Here is a 17,799-nt window from a genome sequence, read left to right on the forward strand (position 1 = left end):
CTTTTGCACACATGTCATGAATCAAACGGTGATAGTGTATACACTGTCAGTATATATAAGATTTACTCTAATTAGTAATCATAATTCTTCCTGGTATTAATTGATTGCCGTTTGTTTTATCTGTTGATTCATTTCTTGTTTTTAGGTATACTTCTTGTACTCCAAAAACACCAGAAAATATTAGGCCTATTCTATCATTCTCTCTCATATTTCTTACAAGGAAAATTTGTCAAATTGGTCCCTAACATTTATCAAAAACACTTTTTTAGTCCCTAACATATAAAATCAGCCAAAATTATTCCTCACATTTAAATTGTGATCCAATTTGGTCCTAATGCTCGCTTTTGCTCATTTCTCCAGCTGAAAATAGCACGTCTCTCTCACGTGATCATATTTTTAGGGGCGGAACCGGAAAACATATTTCACTACCGGTTGAAAGTAAAAGAATAGGGGACCACTTGACTTTGTCAGCAGGCAAAGCATCTCCGGCTGCAACACCACCTTCCCGAACACCCACCTCCTCCTCCTTGACTAGTTGTTGTTGTTGTTGTTCCAACTCAGTAGCAGCGGAAGACGGAGGAGGAGGAGCAGCAGCAATATGTGATCCTATTAACTTGGTCAGTACAACAAAATACATCCCCCAAAGGACATTGTTTAATCACCTCAAAACGATGAGGGAGCTTTTGAAGAGAAAAGAAGGAAAGCCCTTGGCAAGCAGAAACTCGATGTCGTTGAGGGCTTGGTGTCTGAAGTTGCTGCTGACACCCATGTGGACGGCCCAGGTGAGAGCATTCAAAGGCGTCAGAGGAGGCTTGTTGGGGGTCTGGAAATTGGGATCCATCTTCTTCCTCATCATGATCAGGGCATTGGAGATGGCAATTCCCACGAGTCCGACCGCGAAGCCCAAAGCTGCAAAGATGGTGCCTTTGTACATAAAAGTCCCCATCTAACTGAACACGCCGTAAGCCTCAGGCTCGAACATGTGGGAGGACATGCGGCGAAGATGTAGGGGAAGCAGCCAGAAGAAAGAGCGCCCCTAACCCCCGCGGTGGGTGCCAAGAGATACTTGAGTGGGAAATTGAGAATGTAGCTGACGACGAGGGTGGAGAAAACGAAATCCAGTTCATTAAGGCTGAAATTAGGACAAGATGCCATGTCCCCAAGCACGCAGGCCGTCACACTCTACAGCTTTGTCATCGTCATCATCATCACTAACATTTTCAAGTTATGCTTGTTAATTAAGGGATACAATTTAGGGTTTTTTGAAACTGTAATTTGAGGGGGAAATGTGAAAAGAAGTGGTGGTCCTCTATCCTTTTACTTTCAACTGGTAATGAAATGTGTTTTTCGATTTTGCCCCTAAAAATATGATCACGTGAGAGAGACGTGCTATTTTTAACCGGAGAAATGAATAAAAATAAGCATTATGACCAAATTGGATCACAATTTAAATGTGAGGGATAATTTTGACTGATTTTATATGTTAGGGACTAAAAAAGTGTTTTTAGTAAATGTTAGGGACCAATTTGACAAATTTCCCTTCTTACAAAATTGGAATTGGACCTAGGTCCCACACAAGCTGGCGGTTCTAATGGGCCTCTCAGGCTCAAATGACCTGTGTGCAATTCTGATTTAGCCGTCACAAAAACCCAGCTCATGGAGAGAAAGTGGGCTTCTTCATATAACCCAATCACCTTTGCCAGCCCAGTAACTAAAGTAATCGAATTGTGCAGCGGCAGCAGCCAATTATTGGGAGGAGACGGTGGCGGGGTGATCAGGGAGGAGAATACACTACAGCCCTTGGTCACCGGTAACCATGGAAGTATACTCGTGGTTGAAGCGCAGTCTATCGAGAAGGCAAAAGTCTTCGCTGCCAACTTCGACCTCCACCGCTGATAACAACAAAAATAGTGCTCAAAAAACCGAGGAACGATTCTACGGCATCACCGACCAATTAATCGAATTCGTCAAATCATTCTCTATTGATACTTTCAAGAACTTCTCTCTCCCAGGTATCTATCTCCGTCGTACTCTAAATTTTATTGATTGGCACTCTATTGAATAGATGGTAGTGTATATGAGGGTGAAATCCGAAGTTAAAATTGTTGGGTGGGTTGGGCGGGCGCGGGGCTTTTGGCAGATGTTGAAGAGGGACTAATCCGGGCGGCGGGCGATGGTGGGGGCTCTGGAAATGTCAGGGATGATCTTTCAGATTGGCAAGAACGACATGCTGTGCTTATCCTTTCCAATGTCAAGGTCTTTGCTCTACTCCCACTCCCTCTCTGCTTCTACTTTTGTTCGGGATGAGCTTTTTCAAGAAGTTTTCTTTTCTTTTCTCTTTTTGTGCTTAAACCAAATAAACAGGATATTTTACTATTCTGCTGGGAACAAACTTCGTAGAAATTTTACGTGTAATAAACAGCTTGGCTGACGAAAAAAAAGCTCTCTTTAGTAGGTAGCAGTGTAGCAGTACTAACTTTAATTTTTCATGCCTTCTTCCGAACTCTGGTGTTAATTAACTTAAATTTATGATCTTGTTCTAGCTTATATTAAACTCCCACTAGTTCTCCGATTAGATTTTACCAGTACTAACAATTATCATCTGCACTTATCCCTGCTTCTCAACAGTGTCATTCTTCGTCCACTCCTCCAGGAACTGTCACAGCTCAGGTTTAGGTTATGCCCCGGTATCTTGAAGGAGCAAGAATTTTGGAGAATCTACTTTAAGCTAGTTTGGAGTTACGTTGCTGAGTAAGTTCTCTACATTCAGAGAAGATACTTTGCAAGCTTTGTTTTTTATGCGATGCTCCTGCGTTTCAATCCAAAGTACCCATCTGGCTGCCTAAAAGGGAGCTAGAATGAACAGCTCATATTTGAAACACCTTTATGCCCCATTATCTAATAAGCATGTGAATCCGACCTCAGCTTTTTAAGAAACAAGGAATTTATTTCTCAATTATCTTTTTCTTTCTTTTTTTATTTTTATTTTCTTGCTTCAGCATCATTGGATCTTCTCTTGGGTTCTAAAAATTCATTCTGCAAATGGCTTTTCTTGGTCCTGTCTCAGCAGTAATCTACTTTTCATGTCAAATACCCATACCAGTCTCTAGATCATTGGCGGAATTTTGCAGGTGGACTGATAGACCTAGTGAACAGTTTGCTTGCTGTGCTTCTTAGGATCTGCCTGAACAGTCTTGGTATAAATTCAAGCTAGAAAAATAACTAGTTTAAGACACCAAGATTCTTGGACAATCCATATAAGCAAGAGGTCAATTTGATCAAGAAGGCTGCTTAATTTGAAAATTGCCACCCTCATTATCCATTTTAACTTCATCATAGCTGAGTTCTGTTTGTATAGGATCATATTTAGTTTTAGAGTGATTAGACCTAACGCTGCTCAAACTTTTACTGCATTAATCACTTTCTGTAGTTGTGTAGCCCGTATTCTTTACTGTTGTTTTGCCCTTCTGTTTCCATTTATATATGACTGTAGGAGCTAGACCTCCCCTATCTGTTTTCGTCAAAATCTATGTGTATGATCTTTTTCTTTGCTTTCCTTCCCCTCGCCCACCCCTGGGGAAAAAAATAACCCCACCAGAAGAAAGTAGCCATTTGAGGTTAAAATACTCGACCCCTCGCCACTCATATTTCTCACTGTGACGCCGATACTTTCCCCTTTTCCTCTCTTTTGAGAAAAAATGTTGTAAGTTTTATCATGTTAATTATCAGGTATGAACTGCACGCTATACGACTAGCAAAACTTGAGCAAATGAGATTGGAGAATGAAGCTGAAGTGAAGTTTAGTTCGTATGAAGTCGAAATGTCCGAGGCAAAGCCACCGTTACCTCTGGGGTCTGGTGCTTCTTTGAAAAGTGATTCTTACCTAACAGAAAGTAGCAACTCTGAAACAGGTAATACTTTATGTCTTATTGAAGTTTCGGTGTGGCACAAACTGTTCTTTTCTCCTACCCCACTGGGATTGGGGATGTGGCTGTCTGCTCCATCTTTTGATACTTGTGTGATTGGTTGGGCATCATTTGATTCACTCCCGTTTTGCGATTTATGTACTTTCTGACAAAAGAGATGACAAGGTTAAGGTCTTCACTGTGATGAATATTGAATCAAATGGCATAATCGAACTTAAGCTTGTGTATAAGGTATGACATCACTGATGAGTTTTGTATAAAACAATGAACATACTAACGGGGACCAGTCTCAGTTTCTAGCAAATTGTAATTAATTGGGACTGAAGCTGAAAGGAAATCTTTCTTGGGTATAAATTCCGGCATGCCCTCTGTTTTTTATTTTTTCTGTCCTGCTTGAATGGTTTGCTGTAAGATGTGTATGTAACAGAATACTGAACCACACAGGGAGGATGCAATGCATCAATAGTATATCTGGATGGGTAAGGCATCCAGAAGGTCTCCTGTGTCTCTCGGAGACATTATGTGACTAATGCCCTATGTTACAACAAGGAACTATCAAAAACATATTTTACTACAGAACTTTCTGTTACAACTCCATGGTCAAGACTCTTTAACATTTGTTAGATGCTTTAATTTGCAGACAAGGTTTTCAACAACTGACCATTACTCCTGCTGGAGCCGTGTTAGCTTTTTACTGATGACAAGTTCTGTAGATGATGCTGCCAATCCACCTCCTTTTCCTTGTTTTGTATCTAAAAATGGAACAAATCTTCAGTTTGATAGATTAGGGTCATCGGCAGAAGATGGGAGAGCTTCCTAAAAGTGTACTTTCCCTCGCTATTACTATTACAGTTGTAATCACTGCAGCTTTAATTTTGTGGCCATTGATATTTACCTTTACCTTTCATGAAAAATTGTTTCACAAGAATCCAAATAACGAATGGAACCGCAAAAGCAAAAGAAAGAGGGCATGACCGTCGAGATCTGGATCCCCCCCCCCCCCGGGTCTTTGTCCGTTTTCCTTCCCCTCATTATTTTGACTGACATGGAAAGCCCTGAATGAGCAGTCAGCGGTCATATATCACATGGGTAGACTGGCGAGCCTTGTGCTTTTATTTCTGAGAGGCCTTTCAATTACGGTTGGCTTGATTTTGGCCAGTTGGTTTGTTTGGTCTCAGTGCACGGAGCTCAGGTGCGTACTGTGTTGTTTAGCATCAATGAATGGCCGGGACTTGGGAGTAACTCGAATAATGGCAGCAAGTCGTAACCCTGAATTGCTCTTTAGGAGTTGGGGACAAAGAGACGTGACTGTAACCCTAGTCGTATGAGCGTCCAACCAAAGTCAAGAATGGGGTCTCCTTGAAATCATTACGGCTGGTGTTGCGCCGGAAGAATACTGACTCCCACACACAAGAAAGAAGAATACTTACTCCCACTGGATGGCTTCGTACGGTATGTATAATGGGCGCTTTTATTGACTGCAGTGCTCACGTCTCCTCGCAGACCAACAATTCATTGCTTGCCTCTCTATCCGGGCACCGCCAAGTTTCAGATGATCCACAATTCAATGAACGGACAAGTTACCGGGCAGACCAATTCTCATGTGTTGTGGAGAAAATTGGTTTGGACTCACCATGTAGAAATTTGACATGTACTCTAGCTACCACTTTAATTCGCTCGTTCGCTCATCCGTTCGTCCAGAAAATATGTACTCCATCAGGCATCATGTGGTACTTGGGATTTAGGGAGTCCGTACAAGTTATATTTCTATCCAAGAAGGTGTAATCGGCCGGCAGTTCACGTACAAACCAGCGGAAACAAGCCAGTTAACTAGAAGAAGACTTTTGTATAGCTGAGCAGTAGTGCCAACTGACATCTTGGCGGTGGAAGCAAAACCCTCCAACCATTTTTGGGGAAGCAGTTAACTATTAACTTCTCGAAAATCAGCTTCCGTAGAACCCGACATCACAAAGGTTAGGGACGCATTACATGAAATGAAGGTTGCCCAGAGCAGCATAAAATTGGGATTTTTTTTTTATTTTTTTTTTTTTTGGGATTCACGGTGGAGCATGTAAAACCCGAACGGCCTGGGCATTAAAACCACACGTTCCATTGCTTGCGCTGCGTGATGCCAAAATACTCCGTGGGAGCAGTGCAGTACAATAATGTCACGTGTACGTACAGCATCATGCACAAACACTAACAGGGGGAAAAAGTTTTGGATTAGCTTTTGGGTGTTATCCCACAAGAGGCAACAACTTTTTGGCCCCCAAACCACCTTGCGCGTTCATTCAATGCAAACCGATTACTCAGCAGCTTTATTACCGCGAGTTCAGGACTCCTCAGGACTCTGGAGTCAGCAGCAGCAGCAGCAGAAGTATAAAGACAAACCAATTAGTACAATTCAAGAATCCACATACTACTCCATGGCTCCACACTGACATTGAAAGTTCTGACACAAGTCAGTGCCTGAAAGCCCCTGTGATTTTTTCCTTTTTTCTCGATTCATGCGTACATAGATCCGCCCTTTGCATCTTTCATCATGCCAGTCCAAAGAAGCAACTTGTCATCTTCACTGATTTAAAGGAGCACCAGCCTTCATTGCTCTCTTCCCCTGTACACGTACGGCTCTGCTTCAGACCCAAATTTGACACTATTCATTTAGCATACACCGCACAATGCCGGCCCACCACCCCTACTCTGGCCGTGCCACTGGCCCACCCAACCGGCAGATGGCTGGAGGGACAAAGGAATAGTGGGGATACTAGCACGTCTTACACCCTATAGTATTTTCGTAGGACGATATACATTTGCTTTGGCAGGGTCGCTACCCCTTTCACCCGACGAATCAAGGTTGAGTTTAGCTTCTTCGTTTATTGCCGCTGCTGCTTTCATGCAGATGTCAACGTTCATGCAGACGTTCAAATGGCCCAGGAGAAGTGAGAGAAATGAAACGTTATGAAACCATTTGCTTCCCAGGGCACACCAAAGTCTGATTATGGCCTAGTTAACATAACATGTTACCGTAAGACCATCCTTCTATATTTCACAGGACCTTCTCCATCCCCACCCCCCGGGGTATTTCTCTTCATTTAGAGGGACTGCTGAAGCAAACATGATGAAAGATGGAAAGGATGTCCATGACCAAAACGTGTTTGTTGCTTCATATGCTGTTTACAGTTTAATCGGATAAACTGCTCAGAATATGCAGGGTGTAAACTAAATGGAAAAAGGTTGATCACAGAGACTGACCTATCCTTATCCTTCAGAAGGTATCAACACAAGGCTATTAAACATTAAGACATAAAGAAAATAACTTAAAACCAGCCAGACAACAAACCCTCTAAAATTTTGCATTTTGAAGTGAACTAACTTTGAAAGGCTAACGGTTACATTTTCTGCCAATTTTACTAACCAACGGTTAGTCATAATTCATTAGCTATTTTATCTTACACTTAACTAAATTGTACATCTAAGCTGCTCTATTTCCTCTGAAAATTATAGATGCTTCACATAGAGTACCATCAGGTTCTTCTGAATTTGTCACCAATCAAGAAGTTGCCAGAGAAAGAGAACTAACAGGCATGCATCCTGCTTAACGGCTCACTTTCACCCATTCATACCGTCCCGGAAGGGGGAAATCATTCACAACATCAAAGTTATACCTGCAAGTACGGCTTGATCATAAGTAAACTGACGGTATACGCTCGAGTGTATGCTCTGTGCGTGTGATTTTGTGCCTGTTTATGCAGACATGCGCATGCGCACACACGACTGGACAGTTGATGCATTGACGTATAATATACAATGAAAGAATTTGAGAGAAATACTTCTCGACGCACTGATGTATGGTAGGTTATAAAAGAAACCGAGAACGTACTTCTCAATAAACTGTCGCCGCTGGCACTGATCAGCACTGGCAAAAAATTCCTCTATCTCAGACGCTGAAGGGACATTGTCGAGAATAGCACTTCTTCGATTCACTGCATTTGCAGTCTTCTGCCTTGTCGAAGATCCAGGGGTGGCCACATCCACACCCCTTATCAAGCTACAAGGTGTACTTTCCCGGGTGCTCCTGCTAAAAAGAGTAAGATAGATCAACATGCCACTGCTTAACAGCAAATCTCGATCATGATAAAATGTAAAATGAATCTATCAAACCAGACAAACTTATAGCATGAGTGAAAATTCTTGATTCAGGTGGACACCCAAACATGTATAAAGATTCATCCAATAACCACCTGACACTGACGATAGTACAGGATTGACAAGCAATTTTCCCCATAATGATCAAAGCAAGCAATAGAAGGACATCCTGAAAGACAAATGCTAAGAGAAAGTACTAATTCGAGAGGTGATCTTATACATGCCGATTCTGAGTAAACCATCTGTTTGATAAGTTCTTACATCCAAAGATGGAAGCAAATACTCCTTCAACTTCCAAATTTATTGGCCAAAATTATGCTTCTAAAACATCATAATTTGCACCATGGTCCCATAAACATCCTTGCAATAACCTACAAAGAGATCATTTTTTACTTGTACTTGCTAGTCACAAGGCATAAGCCTAGTTGGTTACTTTCATCGTTTATGCTTCTGATTAGAGTGGTTTGGTGCACTCATGGTTCAAACAGCAGCACAAAATATTCCCATCTCCATACATTGAGAAAAGAAATCCTCCACAAAATTGCTCCATATGAAATTGTGCATCTTTAATTTCAATCGTCCCAGAGTTCTAAGACAAAGAGGACAGCACTTAACATGGCAGTCCCAGAGAAGGAAAAGATGCAGGGAACTAATCCTACTAATAAAACAGTGGCAATAGTATAGTTGCACAAACTGTATTTTTAAAATCACGAGAACAACTTCTTTTTCTGCTTATTTCTCAAAAGACGGAAGATCAGCTCCCTAGAAGCAAACATGAGCAATTAAAACTAATCCCCATGGCGCAGATACAACCTTAGCAGATGCCATGAGAAATTGTGACAAGAAGGCACCTAAAGAAAGGAATGTTTTCCTATTTACCGAATATCTCTTCAGATATTGCTAAGAAGACTGCGGGTTTTGGAGGCTGTCTTCAGATATTGCTAAGAAAACTACAAGTTTTTGGAGATTCTCACCTTAATGACAGGAAGAACTTCCAAACAGAAAGGTGGAAAAATTTGTAAGTTCTCTGTTAAATTCAGCAAACTAATTAATGGGAAGATTTTCAAACCAGAAATAGGTCAACCATAAGATAGTTTCACTTCACCTATGAAAACAGAGCTTGTAAGCATCCTCCCCTGAACAAAAGTAGTAAAGAAAATTATACCAGATAATTGAGTAACAAGAATAGTTTTCGCTACATGGAAAAAGCAAACAGAAAAGGAAAACCAAAAGAAACCCTTTTTTTCGTGAATTGAAAGCTCATGCCTCCTCAGAACTGCTTTAAATTCCTTGATTGTATCCCTCAAAGAGAACGAATGTATCCCCCAAGGTCTCTTTCAATGTCTCAAAAGACGAATCTTAGAACCTCAACTATTGTTTTTTGTTTTTTTAACCTTTTTTCCCAATAAAGTACAAAAGTAAAAGCAATTGCCTGGTAAGACAAAACCCTCTGTTTACTGTTCTCTTGTCATTGTCCCACTGGGAAAAATAAAATTTCACCAGCCCTTCTCTTCCTCGCCATAAAAAAATACAAATATTTTGGGTTACTATTGCTTCGTCAGACAGAAAAAAGGGAAAAATTTTGTATTTTGCAAGAGATATCAGCACGCCAGATTTAAAAAAAGAAAAAGGCTAATGAGTTATTGCCGTAAAACATTACTACCTTTCTCTGGGTTCAAAATCCAAATTGTTTTCTCCAAATGAAGCCTCTACACCCAAATCAAAGTCCAGCCCTACTTGCTCAGCTACTGTGCTTACGAAGAAGCAACCCTCTTGCAGGTTTTTGGTTCGGGTAACGGGGTCCGACCCGAGGGAGCCCGAATGGGCAGAATTGGTGACTCTGAGCCTGGAATTGGAGGTAGAGCCAGGTCGGGGTTGGGATTGTGTTGGGGAAGCGTCCTTTGGAGGAGAAATGAGTTGTCTGTGGGGTTGGGGCCTTAAAAGCGAGGGTTTTTCGAGTCGGCGAGAACGGAGCTGAAGGTAACAGGAGGAGTCAGGGAAGTTAGAGGAGGGTGAGGGTGGAGTGGCGGAGGAGGAGGATTGAAGGCGTTGGAGAGCTAAGGTTTTGGCACGGGTGCGGACGCCAAGGGTGGACTGGGAGACCTCCATGACCGCCACGTCGGCTGTGATTTTAGCTTTTCTCATATACTTGCCCATTTCTTCTTTTTTTGCCTTCTTCTGGTATGGAGAAGGAGGAGGAGCTACTGAGGTTGCATACGGGAATGGAACTTGAACTTGCTAGAGGAAAGGGACGAGAAGAAGAAGAAGAGGCGGAGGCGGATTTTTGTTTTTGAGGAAAAGGGAGGAGGGTACGGAGCAAAAGGAGTGAGTAGCGAGTGAGGGACCCGAGTGCGAGAGAGGAGGGAAATCCAAAAGAGTGGGTTTGATTTGTAAAATGGAGGTCGGGGTAGCCGGTAGCCGGTATGTTTGATTGAGGCAGAATTTAGGGTTGGCCGTTCACTGGGAGGAACAAAATAGCCAACACTCTTCTATCTCTAGCTTCCCCGGGTCCCGTTACCGCTAAAAACTCCAAAATTTGTCTTCATTTCTACCTTTTCTTCTAAAAAAAAATTAAAATAATAAAATCCAAAGAGAAAGGCTAGCATGTTTGTTTGGATTGCTTCATATTTTCCCAATTTTATTTGCTTACATCATCTTTACAATTTTCAATACACTTTTTTACCTTCCCAATATCTTTTTATCTCACGTACATCACATCACAAAAAGTGTTACAGTAAAAATATCTCAAATAATCCCAAATAACTTACAATCCAAACGGACCTGATTTTGAATTTTTGCATAGGGCTTTTTCATTCCTCAAAAAGAAAAATAAAAAAATTAATTTACTAACAGGTAACAAACTTCAACGTATGATTGGTGGGGTGATGCTTTTGTATGACCAAAAGTGATGTATATAGTGTAATGGTATACTACTCTACTTTTTATATTATATAAAATGCATGGTCGAGGTCCAGCTGAAGAAATGCCAACCAGTTTCAGTGAAGATGATGAGACAGCAGACAAAATCTAGACAGCAACTTATTCTGTGGAATCTTTTTTCCATTTTTCATACAATTGCTGCAACTTGGGTGGACAAGCGCACAGAAAAAGGATAGGAGCAACACCAAAACAGGCAACTCTTCCGGAAGGAAAGAAAGAAAGAAAGAAATAGTAGTACTACTACTACTACTATCATCAGGAGCTAACAGTAGTTACATTCATCTGCCAATTCTGCTACCCAACTGTCAGTCATGATTCATTAGCTACTTTATGTTACACATCTCTAAATTATACATCTACGCTGCTCTTTTATATCTTATCTGAAACTACGGTTGATCTAACTGCAGTAAATCAGCTTGTTCATATCTATGGATCATTATATCATGGGATCTATTGAGAAACTGCGAGCGAAGACAGGCATCCTGCTTAGCGGTTCACTCTCACCCATTCGTAGCGTCCAGGGAGAGGCACATCGTTGATGACATCAAAATTATACCTGCAAAGAGGCAACATGAGTAAAACTGTGGTGTGCGACGATTAAAGCGTACAAACACCTGATCGCATCTAACTAATTGTATAGCAGTAGAGCGCAGAATAATACTTCTCAATGAACCAACGCTGCTGTTGCTGCTCAGCTCGGGTAAAAAATTCTTCCATCTCCGACGCCGAAGGAATATTTTCAAGAAATGCACTTCGACTTATTTGATTTACAGTCCTCCGCCTTGTAGAAGATCCAGGGGTTGCAGCATCCACATCCCTTATCAAGCTACACGGTGTACTTTCCCTAGTGCTCCTGCTAAAACAAATTGTATCAATTAAAGACTACCCGGCGCAGACATCAAAGGTACAATACCAAAAGACACCAAAGAAGAAAAAAAGGAAGGAAAAACATTATACGCCATTATAGTCGTTGTACTAATACCAAAAGCATTCCAGTACATTCTGCAACCACAGGCCAGAGGTACTAGTGTAAATAAATCTTTTTTATTATAGCTTCTTCCACTAAAAGATGAAAGCAAATTGTTGCAAGAACCCTTGATAATCATTGTGAATGAAAGTTCTGTATATACACAAGTTATTCTAACCAAAACAAAACCTTAATTTGGTTACAGAGAGATTGCAATCACTTCAATTAGCGAATCACAAAATTACCATTTTACCTGCACTTGCTACTGATATCCGTATTTCATATGTTCTATTTTATTTCCTTCGGAATCTTTGACTGGTTGATAAGTAGTAATCATTTTACCAGAAAACCACCTTGCTAGAAACAATTGACCACTGGCCAATCTAAAAAGTAAAAACCACCATCTAAAACTAATCCCCAATATCCAGAAGCCACATCAATGGACGGTATAATACTCTATCCGTGAAGGAGGGCACGAAAAAAGGAATGGACTTGTTCCTCTTAAATTGTTACTCTAAAGCAAAGCTGGTAGTCTGGGAGTTGAATTTCTGGTGCAGTAATTGTTAAGAGAGAACAAAGATTCTAGAATCATGTTCAATTATGTTTCTCCTTTCACACCCAAAAACCAAAATACTGTATGGATTCAAGTTGAAATTTTGTAAATAAATGCTGCCAAATATCCTCCAAGGGTAACAAACACCCCAGCACATTATGTTTTGGGCATGCAAAATAGGGACACTATACAACAAGAAGAACAGAAAGTTAAAAAGAAACACACATAGGCCCCCAAAAAAATTTTCTCTGCGTTTTCTTTGTCCCTTTTATTTCTTTTGCAAAAAGAAAAGGCAAATGAAAGAACAAGTGCCAAAAAAAGAAAACCGAAAGAAGCCCTTTTATCCGAGGTGAAAGCGAAAGTCTGCTCAAAGGCCTCTTTTAATAGAGCAAAACAGACAAATCTTTAAGCCCATAAATTTCCCCTTTTTTGCCCAATAAATTACAGATGATAAAAAAGTAAATGTATGCTGGACCATCTCCTTTCTTCACTATTCCCGTTTCCTTGTCCCACCCCTATGTCTGCAAGGCGCAAGCAAAAACAATTCATCACCTTTTTTCCTCACCACCCCCCTGGGGGGAAAAAACCCCAAAAAAATCTTTTTCCACTAATTATTCAACAAAATGGAAAACAAAACCTACATTCATGCCATATATCAACATGCAAAACGAAAAGGAAAAGGGAAAAAAAAAAAAAAAAAGCTAACGAATTTTTTTTGTTTTAAAAAAGGGCAAAAAAATACCTTTCCCTGGGCTCAGAGTCCAAATTATTTTCTCCAAAAGAGACCTCAACACCCAAATCAAATTCCTGCGCTATTTGCTCGGCGACTCGGTTTTCAAGACAGGGCTCTTCTTTCTTGGGCGGAGTAACTGAGCCAGAATTGACAGAATCGTTCAACTTGGACCTAGCGTTTGGTTTTGCTTGCGATTCTGGGTGGCAAGTCTCTTTTCTAGAAGGGGGTTTTTGTTGAAATTGTGGCTTTAAAGGAGAGGGCTTTTCGAGCCGCCGTGACCGGAGTTGAAGGTAGCAAGACGAGTCGGAGACGCCGGACAGAGTCGGAGCGGTAGCGGTGGAGGAGGGGGAGGATTGCAGGCGTTGAAGGGCTAAGGTTTTGGCACGAGTACGGACACCAAGAGTGGACTGAGAGAATTCCATTACCGCAACGTCCGCTGAGATTTTAGCCTTCCTCATATACTTCCCCATCTTTCTTGCTCCTTTTTCTTTGGCAGCCTGTTTATACGAAATTACTCAAATTTCATGCGAGAATTTCGAAAAAAAAAAAAAAAAAGGGGAAAAAAACCCAGAAGATGTTCGGAAGAGGAAGAAAAGGAGGGAGGTGGGGTGGGCTGCAGTGCGGGTGGGGCTGGGGTGGAGAGTGATGGCCAGAGGGCAGAGACCAGAGAGAGAGGGAAACCAGAAAGGGGGACAAACTGGTGGGGTGTTTACTCCTACTACCCCTGACTTTGTAGTTTGTGTACAATGGGACACAATGAACGGTGTTCACGCTGCCCCGTCCCGTTATTTGTTTTCTTTTCTTTTTCTTTTTATTTTTGGTACAATGAAATAAATGGACGGTGATAGCTAACTTCTATATATATATATATATATTTTATTAATTCCTCTAATTTCTTCGATGTTTGTTTCTAAAGCCAATAAGGGAAGGAAATAAAAAGTAAAAAATCCATTTCATCCTTTTGCTCAAAGTTTTGGTTTGTAATGTGACAATTCAACTGCATCTTCGGGAAAATAATCGTGCAGAAAGGGTAAATGTTCAATTTCATTTTAATTTTTTTTTTAAAAAAAACCTCAAATGGCTCGTTCAGCGGTATAAATTTGTTGTGTTTATGTGATAGATGTACACAAAATCACAAATACTAATAACATGGCACCTATTGCCAAATTGGTTTGACTTCAATCTAAGGATGAGTTTAATAAAATTAAAATTTGAAATATGAAATTAATCTGAATTCGCTAAGTGACTAAATTGGTAAGTATTAAATCAGATACATAAGTAATAAGTGAATAGTTTATTTTTTTTTTTTTTTTAAAACAAGTTTTGCTTAGGAAGTGCCATTTAATTTATTTAACTATACTAATATTTTTTTATCATCAAATATGTCTGAATATTTTAAATCTGAACCCATTAAAAAGAAGTGTTGGATTGAGTATAACGAAGCAAAATCTGGTTTGTAATCTTTTACCTCCTAGCTTGAGTATACTATGTCAATATTTCAAACCATGTTTTTTTAGATGTAAAATCTCTGGTTTTGTAAAATTGGTAGTTTTTATTGTAACATACAACTTACGCACTAGTACAATAAAATGTATATAATAACATAACAAATAAATATTAATGCAATGATATATAAAAACACGATAATATATTCTGTCACTCTGTAAATATGGCGTCTCACAACCAATCGCATTCATCAAAATTTTGACAAAATGCAGTTGTACTATGAATTGCATCGTGCAGTTATTCTGACAAATGCATAAGTACTCTATAATCAAAAATAATTGCTGCGGCAATAGTTTGTAAGAAAAAATATACTAAAAAGCTGTCAGAACTGGAAAATCCCTCTAATGCTATACAAAAGTTATGAGAATAATCTCTCATTAATTCGAATGCTCTCTAGGATCCTCTACATATGGAGGGGAAATTTTCGTGCAGGATTGTATTTTAAAAAAAATAATAATTTTTAGAGTCGAATTATAGCTAGGGTAACTTGGTAATTGCCTAATTGGGACTTTGATTGGATTTGTGATTTACATTATTGTAACGATCGAAGAATATGTGAAAGATTTGTGCTTTATTCATTTACAGAGACTCTTAATAAAAATAGAGAAAATTTAATAGTGTGTTTGGATAGTAAATTATTCGAGATAATTTTGTGAAAAAATACTACTATAGTACTTTTTTGATGTTATGTATATAAAATAAAAAAAATAATTAAAAATATATATTAATGATATAAGCAAGTCAGAATATGTAAATAAAATGAAAATAGACGCGTAATCCAAATAAGATCGTATGATGAAAGGTGGTTGGCGCTTTAATCTAATATAATAAAATAATAATAACACAAACACAAATTCAATCAGCGCCAAATCGTGTGGGGGCCTCCACTAGATGCTTGTATCTTAATCAAGTTCTCATTAATTGTAAATAAGTATACTTAGATTTAATGATTTACTGTGGGATGATAACTCAATCACCTCAATGAGGAGAATCCAATGCAGCAGCCTACTTCACTTGATAAATTAATGCAGCAGCTTATTACTCCGCAAGCAGTGAAAATGTCCCTGACAAAAGTGGTCAGACAAAAGTCAAACGCACGGGCAATTGTCCACGTTTCTGTCGGTTTGACAAAGACAAAATGGCAACAAAAAAAGGTACCAATTCTGGATTGTAAGAAATTTCTTTTAAAAAAATTTCCTTGACACTTATTTAATTAGTTTTAAAAAACACCCTATAACTCTTAAAAAATACGATCTGAACGGGAAATATTAATTGAGAGTGTTTGGATATTCCAATTATCCCAAATAATATTTCGCTTGTATCATAAACACATTTTCTAACCTACTTTTTTATATTCCCAATCACCTTTTTATCTCACATACATCACATCACAAAAAGTGCTACAGTAATTATTCCAAATAATATTTCAAATAATACACTATCCAAACAAACCAAATTATTATTGTCTTATTTGTATTCTCTGATTAAATTAAAAAATAGATTCACTCGAGCATAATTATATTTTGGATAATTGTACAATTACGAATAATCAGTTTATGTTTGAATTGTGTGTAACTTACTTTTAAATTTGGAATTTGTATAAACTTACTAATAAAATTTGGAAAAAGACTTTTTAGTATTTGAGAGTTAGGAGAAATTTCTTTTATTTTGTTGTTTTTTTCTTTTCTTTCATCTCTTCTTCATCCTTACCACACCATTCTAGTTCTTTTACCTTCCCCTTCCTCCCTACCATCGGCTGTCACCGCCGACCCTTCATCGTTCTCTCTTTCTCTCTCTCTCCCTCTCCACCTCCTCTCTCCCTTTTGTCCTTCTCCCCCCTTTCACTGCCATCCCTTCTCTCTCCTTTGTGATATTTTAAAGTGTTCTTTAGAGAATTTTTGTAGATATAGTTGTAAAATTTTTTTTTTGGTCTATTAAAAACAAGCCTAAAAATAAGGCTATCAAACAGAGCCTAAAGCATAATTACAATTTTTTATGCCTTATCGATTATTTCAAATTTTAAAAATTAGTAATAGCATGGAACATGCATTAATAAATTGGACACCTCTTTCAAGAATGGAGCCAAAAAAAAAAAGTTTCCTATTTATCTGGTAAATGTTTCCGAGCAATTGAACTAGTCTTGAGGACTAGTACAGGTGTACAACTTAACTTCGTGGGTAATAATGCAATTTGAAAGGTTTTGCGATGGCAAAATCCCATTATTATGACATTGGCCCAAAATTGAAGTAAAACTCTAACGAGCGAGCCTTGTGAATAGCAAGCTAGACGCAACAAGCGCGTGGCGTGGGCAGCCGCAACTGAACTGAACAGCTTGCTCCATCTATCTGTTCATTGGATTCCTTCCTTCCCTTGGTGCAGGAATCATTCCTCCAGTTACTTGAACTACTTTTTCAAGGCAGTAGCGTGTCTTTATTAGTCTTTTAGTTGGTCTTTACTTTGATTGATTTCCCACAATCATCAATGTGGACTATTTGAGCTTTGAGGTGTACCCTTTCGAAGCGAAATCTACACACCAGCGTCAAATTTACAAGGCGTATGTATATCCCCGCATATATATATATATATATATATATACACACACTAGTAAAAGCTTAAAGATTCCGACTTTCATCTGAGAATTGGTTGACTAATTATTTATTTCTTTTCACCCAAACCTCTATCATGTCATGGCTGACTGTATCTCTCTATTTTCAACCTTAATGTTCGAGTCCAATTGAAGACTTTTTTCCTTGGTTTTCATTGATGGTGTTGGAATTCTTGAACTAATGGAAATCATACTTGAGGACTTTTTCCTCAAGTATTGAGGGTAACTATTTTTCCTTGTGAAAATTGATGATTTCCATTCCATTCCACGTTTCTCTAATCTCTTCACGCGTCCAACATATACACTGCTATGTTGTTGGTGTGTTTGCATATTTCGTCATTTCAAATAATATTTTATTTGTATCATAAATACATTTTTCAACTCGTATTTTTATGTTTTAATTTCCTCTTTATATCGTATACA

The 17,799-nt window shown here is 39.1% G+C and overlaps 3 protein-coding genes, 1 long non-coding RNA gene and 1 pseudogene across 5 annotated transcripts; 1 reads left to right on the forward strand and 4 right to left on the reverse strand.

The window, feature by feature from the left end:
- Window positions 1–388: 388 nt before the first annotated feature.
- Window positions 389–1,658, reverse strand: LOC113696109 (protein RETICULATA-RELATED 3, chloroplastic-like; annotated as a pseudogene).
- A 36-nt stretch (window positions 1,659–1,694) lies between these two features.
- On the forward strand, window positions 1,695–4,826 carry LOC113713950 (uncharacterized). Its single transcript, XM_027237754.2, has 5 exons — window positions 1,695–2,012; window positions 2,141–2,256; window positions 2,654–2,751; window positions 3,730–3,911; window positions 4,567–4,826. Exons 1-5 carry the CDS (start codon window positions 1,817–1,819, stop codon window positions 4,584–4,586), a joined length of 612 nt encoding a protein of 203 aa, XP_027093555.1. The 5' UTR covers window positions 1,695–1,816; the 3' UTR covers window positions 4,587–4,826.
- A 2,430-nt stretch (window positions 4,827–7,256) lies between these two features.
- Window positions 7,257–10,539, reverse strand: LOC140004215 (cyclin-dependent kinase inhibitor 3-like). 2 transcript variants are annotated; one of them, XM_072081459.1, is made up of 3 exons: window positions 9,736–10,539; window positions 7,807–8,001; window positions 7,257–7,591 (listed from the first exon to the last, which is right to left on the reverse strand). In XM_072081459.1, exons 1-3 carry the CDS (start codon window positions 10,227–10,229, stop codon window positions 7,522–7,524), a joined length of 759 nt encoding a protein of 252 aa, XP_071937560.1. In that variant the 5' UTR covers window positions 10,230–10,539; the 3' UTR covers window positions 7,257–7,521. The 2 variants fall into 2 exon arrangements, with proteins under 2 accessions (XP_071937560.1, XP_071937558.1); XM_072081457.1 differs by having other exon boundaries at window positions 7,807–8,004.
- LOC140037315 (uncharacterized) lies at window positions 8,202–9,458 on the reverse strand. The gene is made up of 2 exons (XR_011841241.1): window positions 9,178–9,458; window positions 8,202–9,099 (listed from the first exon to the last, which is right to left on the reverse strand). It is a non-coding gene; the product is annotated as an uncharacterized lncRNA (long non-coding RNA).
- Window positions 10,540–11,185: 646 nt separating the features above from the next.
- LOC113713971 (cyclin-dependent kinase inhibitor 3) lies at window positions 11,186–14,020 on the reverse strand. Its single transcript, XM_027237772.2, has 3 exons — window positions 13,275–14,020; window positions 11,674–11,865; window positions 11,186–11,568 (listed from the first exon to the last, which is right to left on the reverse strand). Exons 1-3 carry the CDS (start codon window positions 13,733–13,735, stop codon window positions 11,499–11,501), a joined length of 723 nt encoding a protein of 240 aa, XP_027093573.1. The 5' UTR covers window positions 13,736–14,020; the 3' UTR covers window positions 11,186–11,498.
- Window positions 14,021–17,799: the final 3,779 nt, after the last annotated feature.

The sequence above is a fragment of the Coffea arabica genome, chromosome 1c, assembly GCF_036785885.1.
Source record: "Coffea arabica cultivar ET-39 chromosome 1c, Coffea Arabica ET-39 HiFi, whole genome shotgun sequence".
Lineage (NCBI taxonomy): Eukaryota > Viridiplantae > Streptophyta > Magnoliopsida > Gentianales > Rubiaceae > Coffea > Coffea arabica.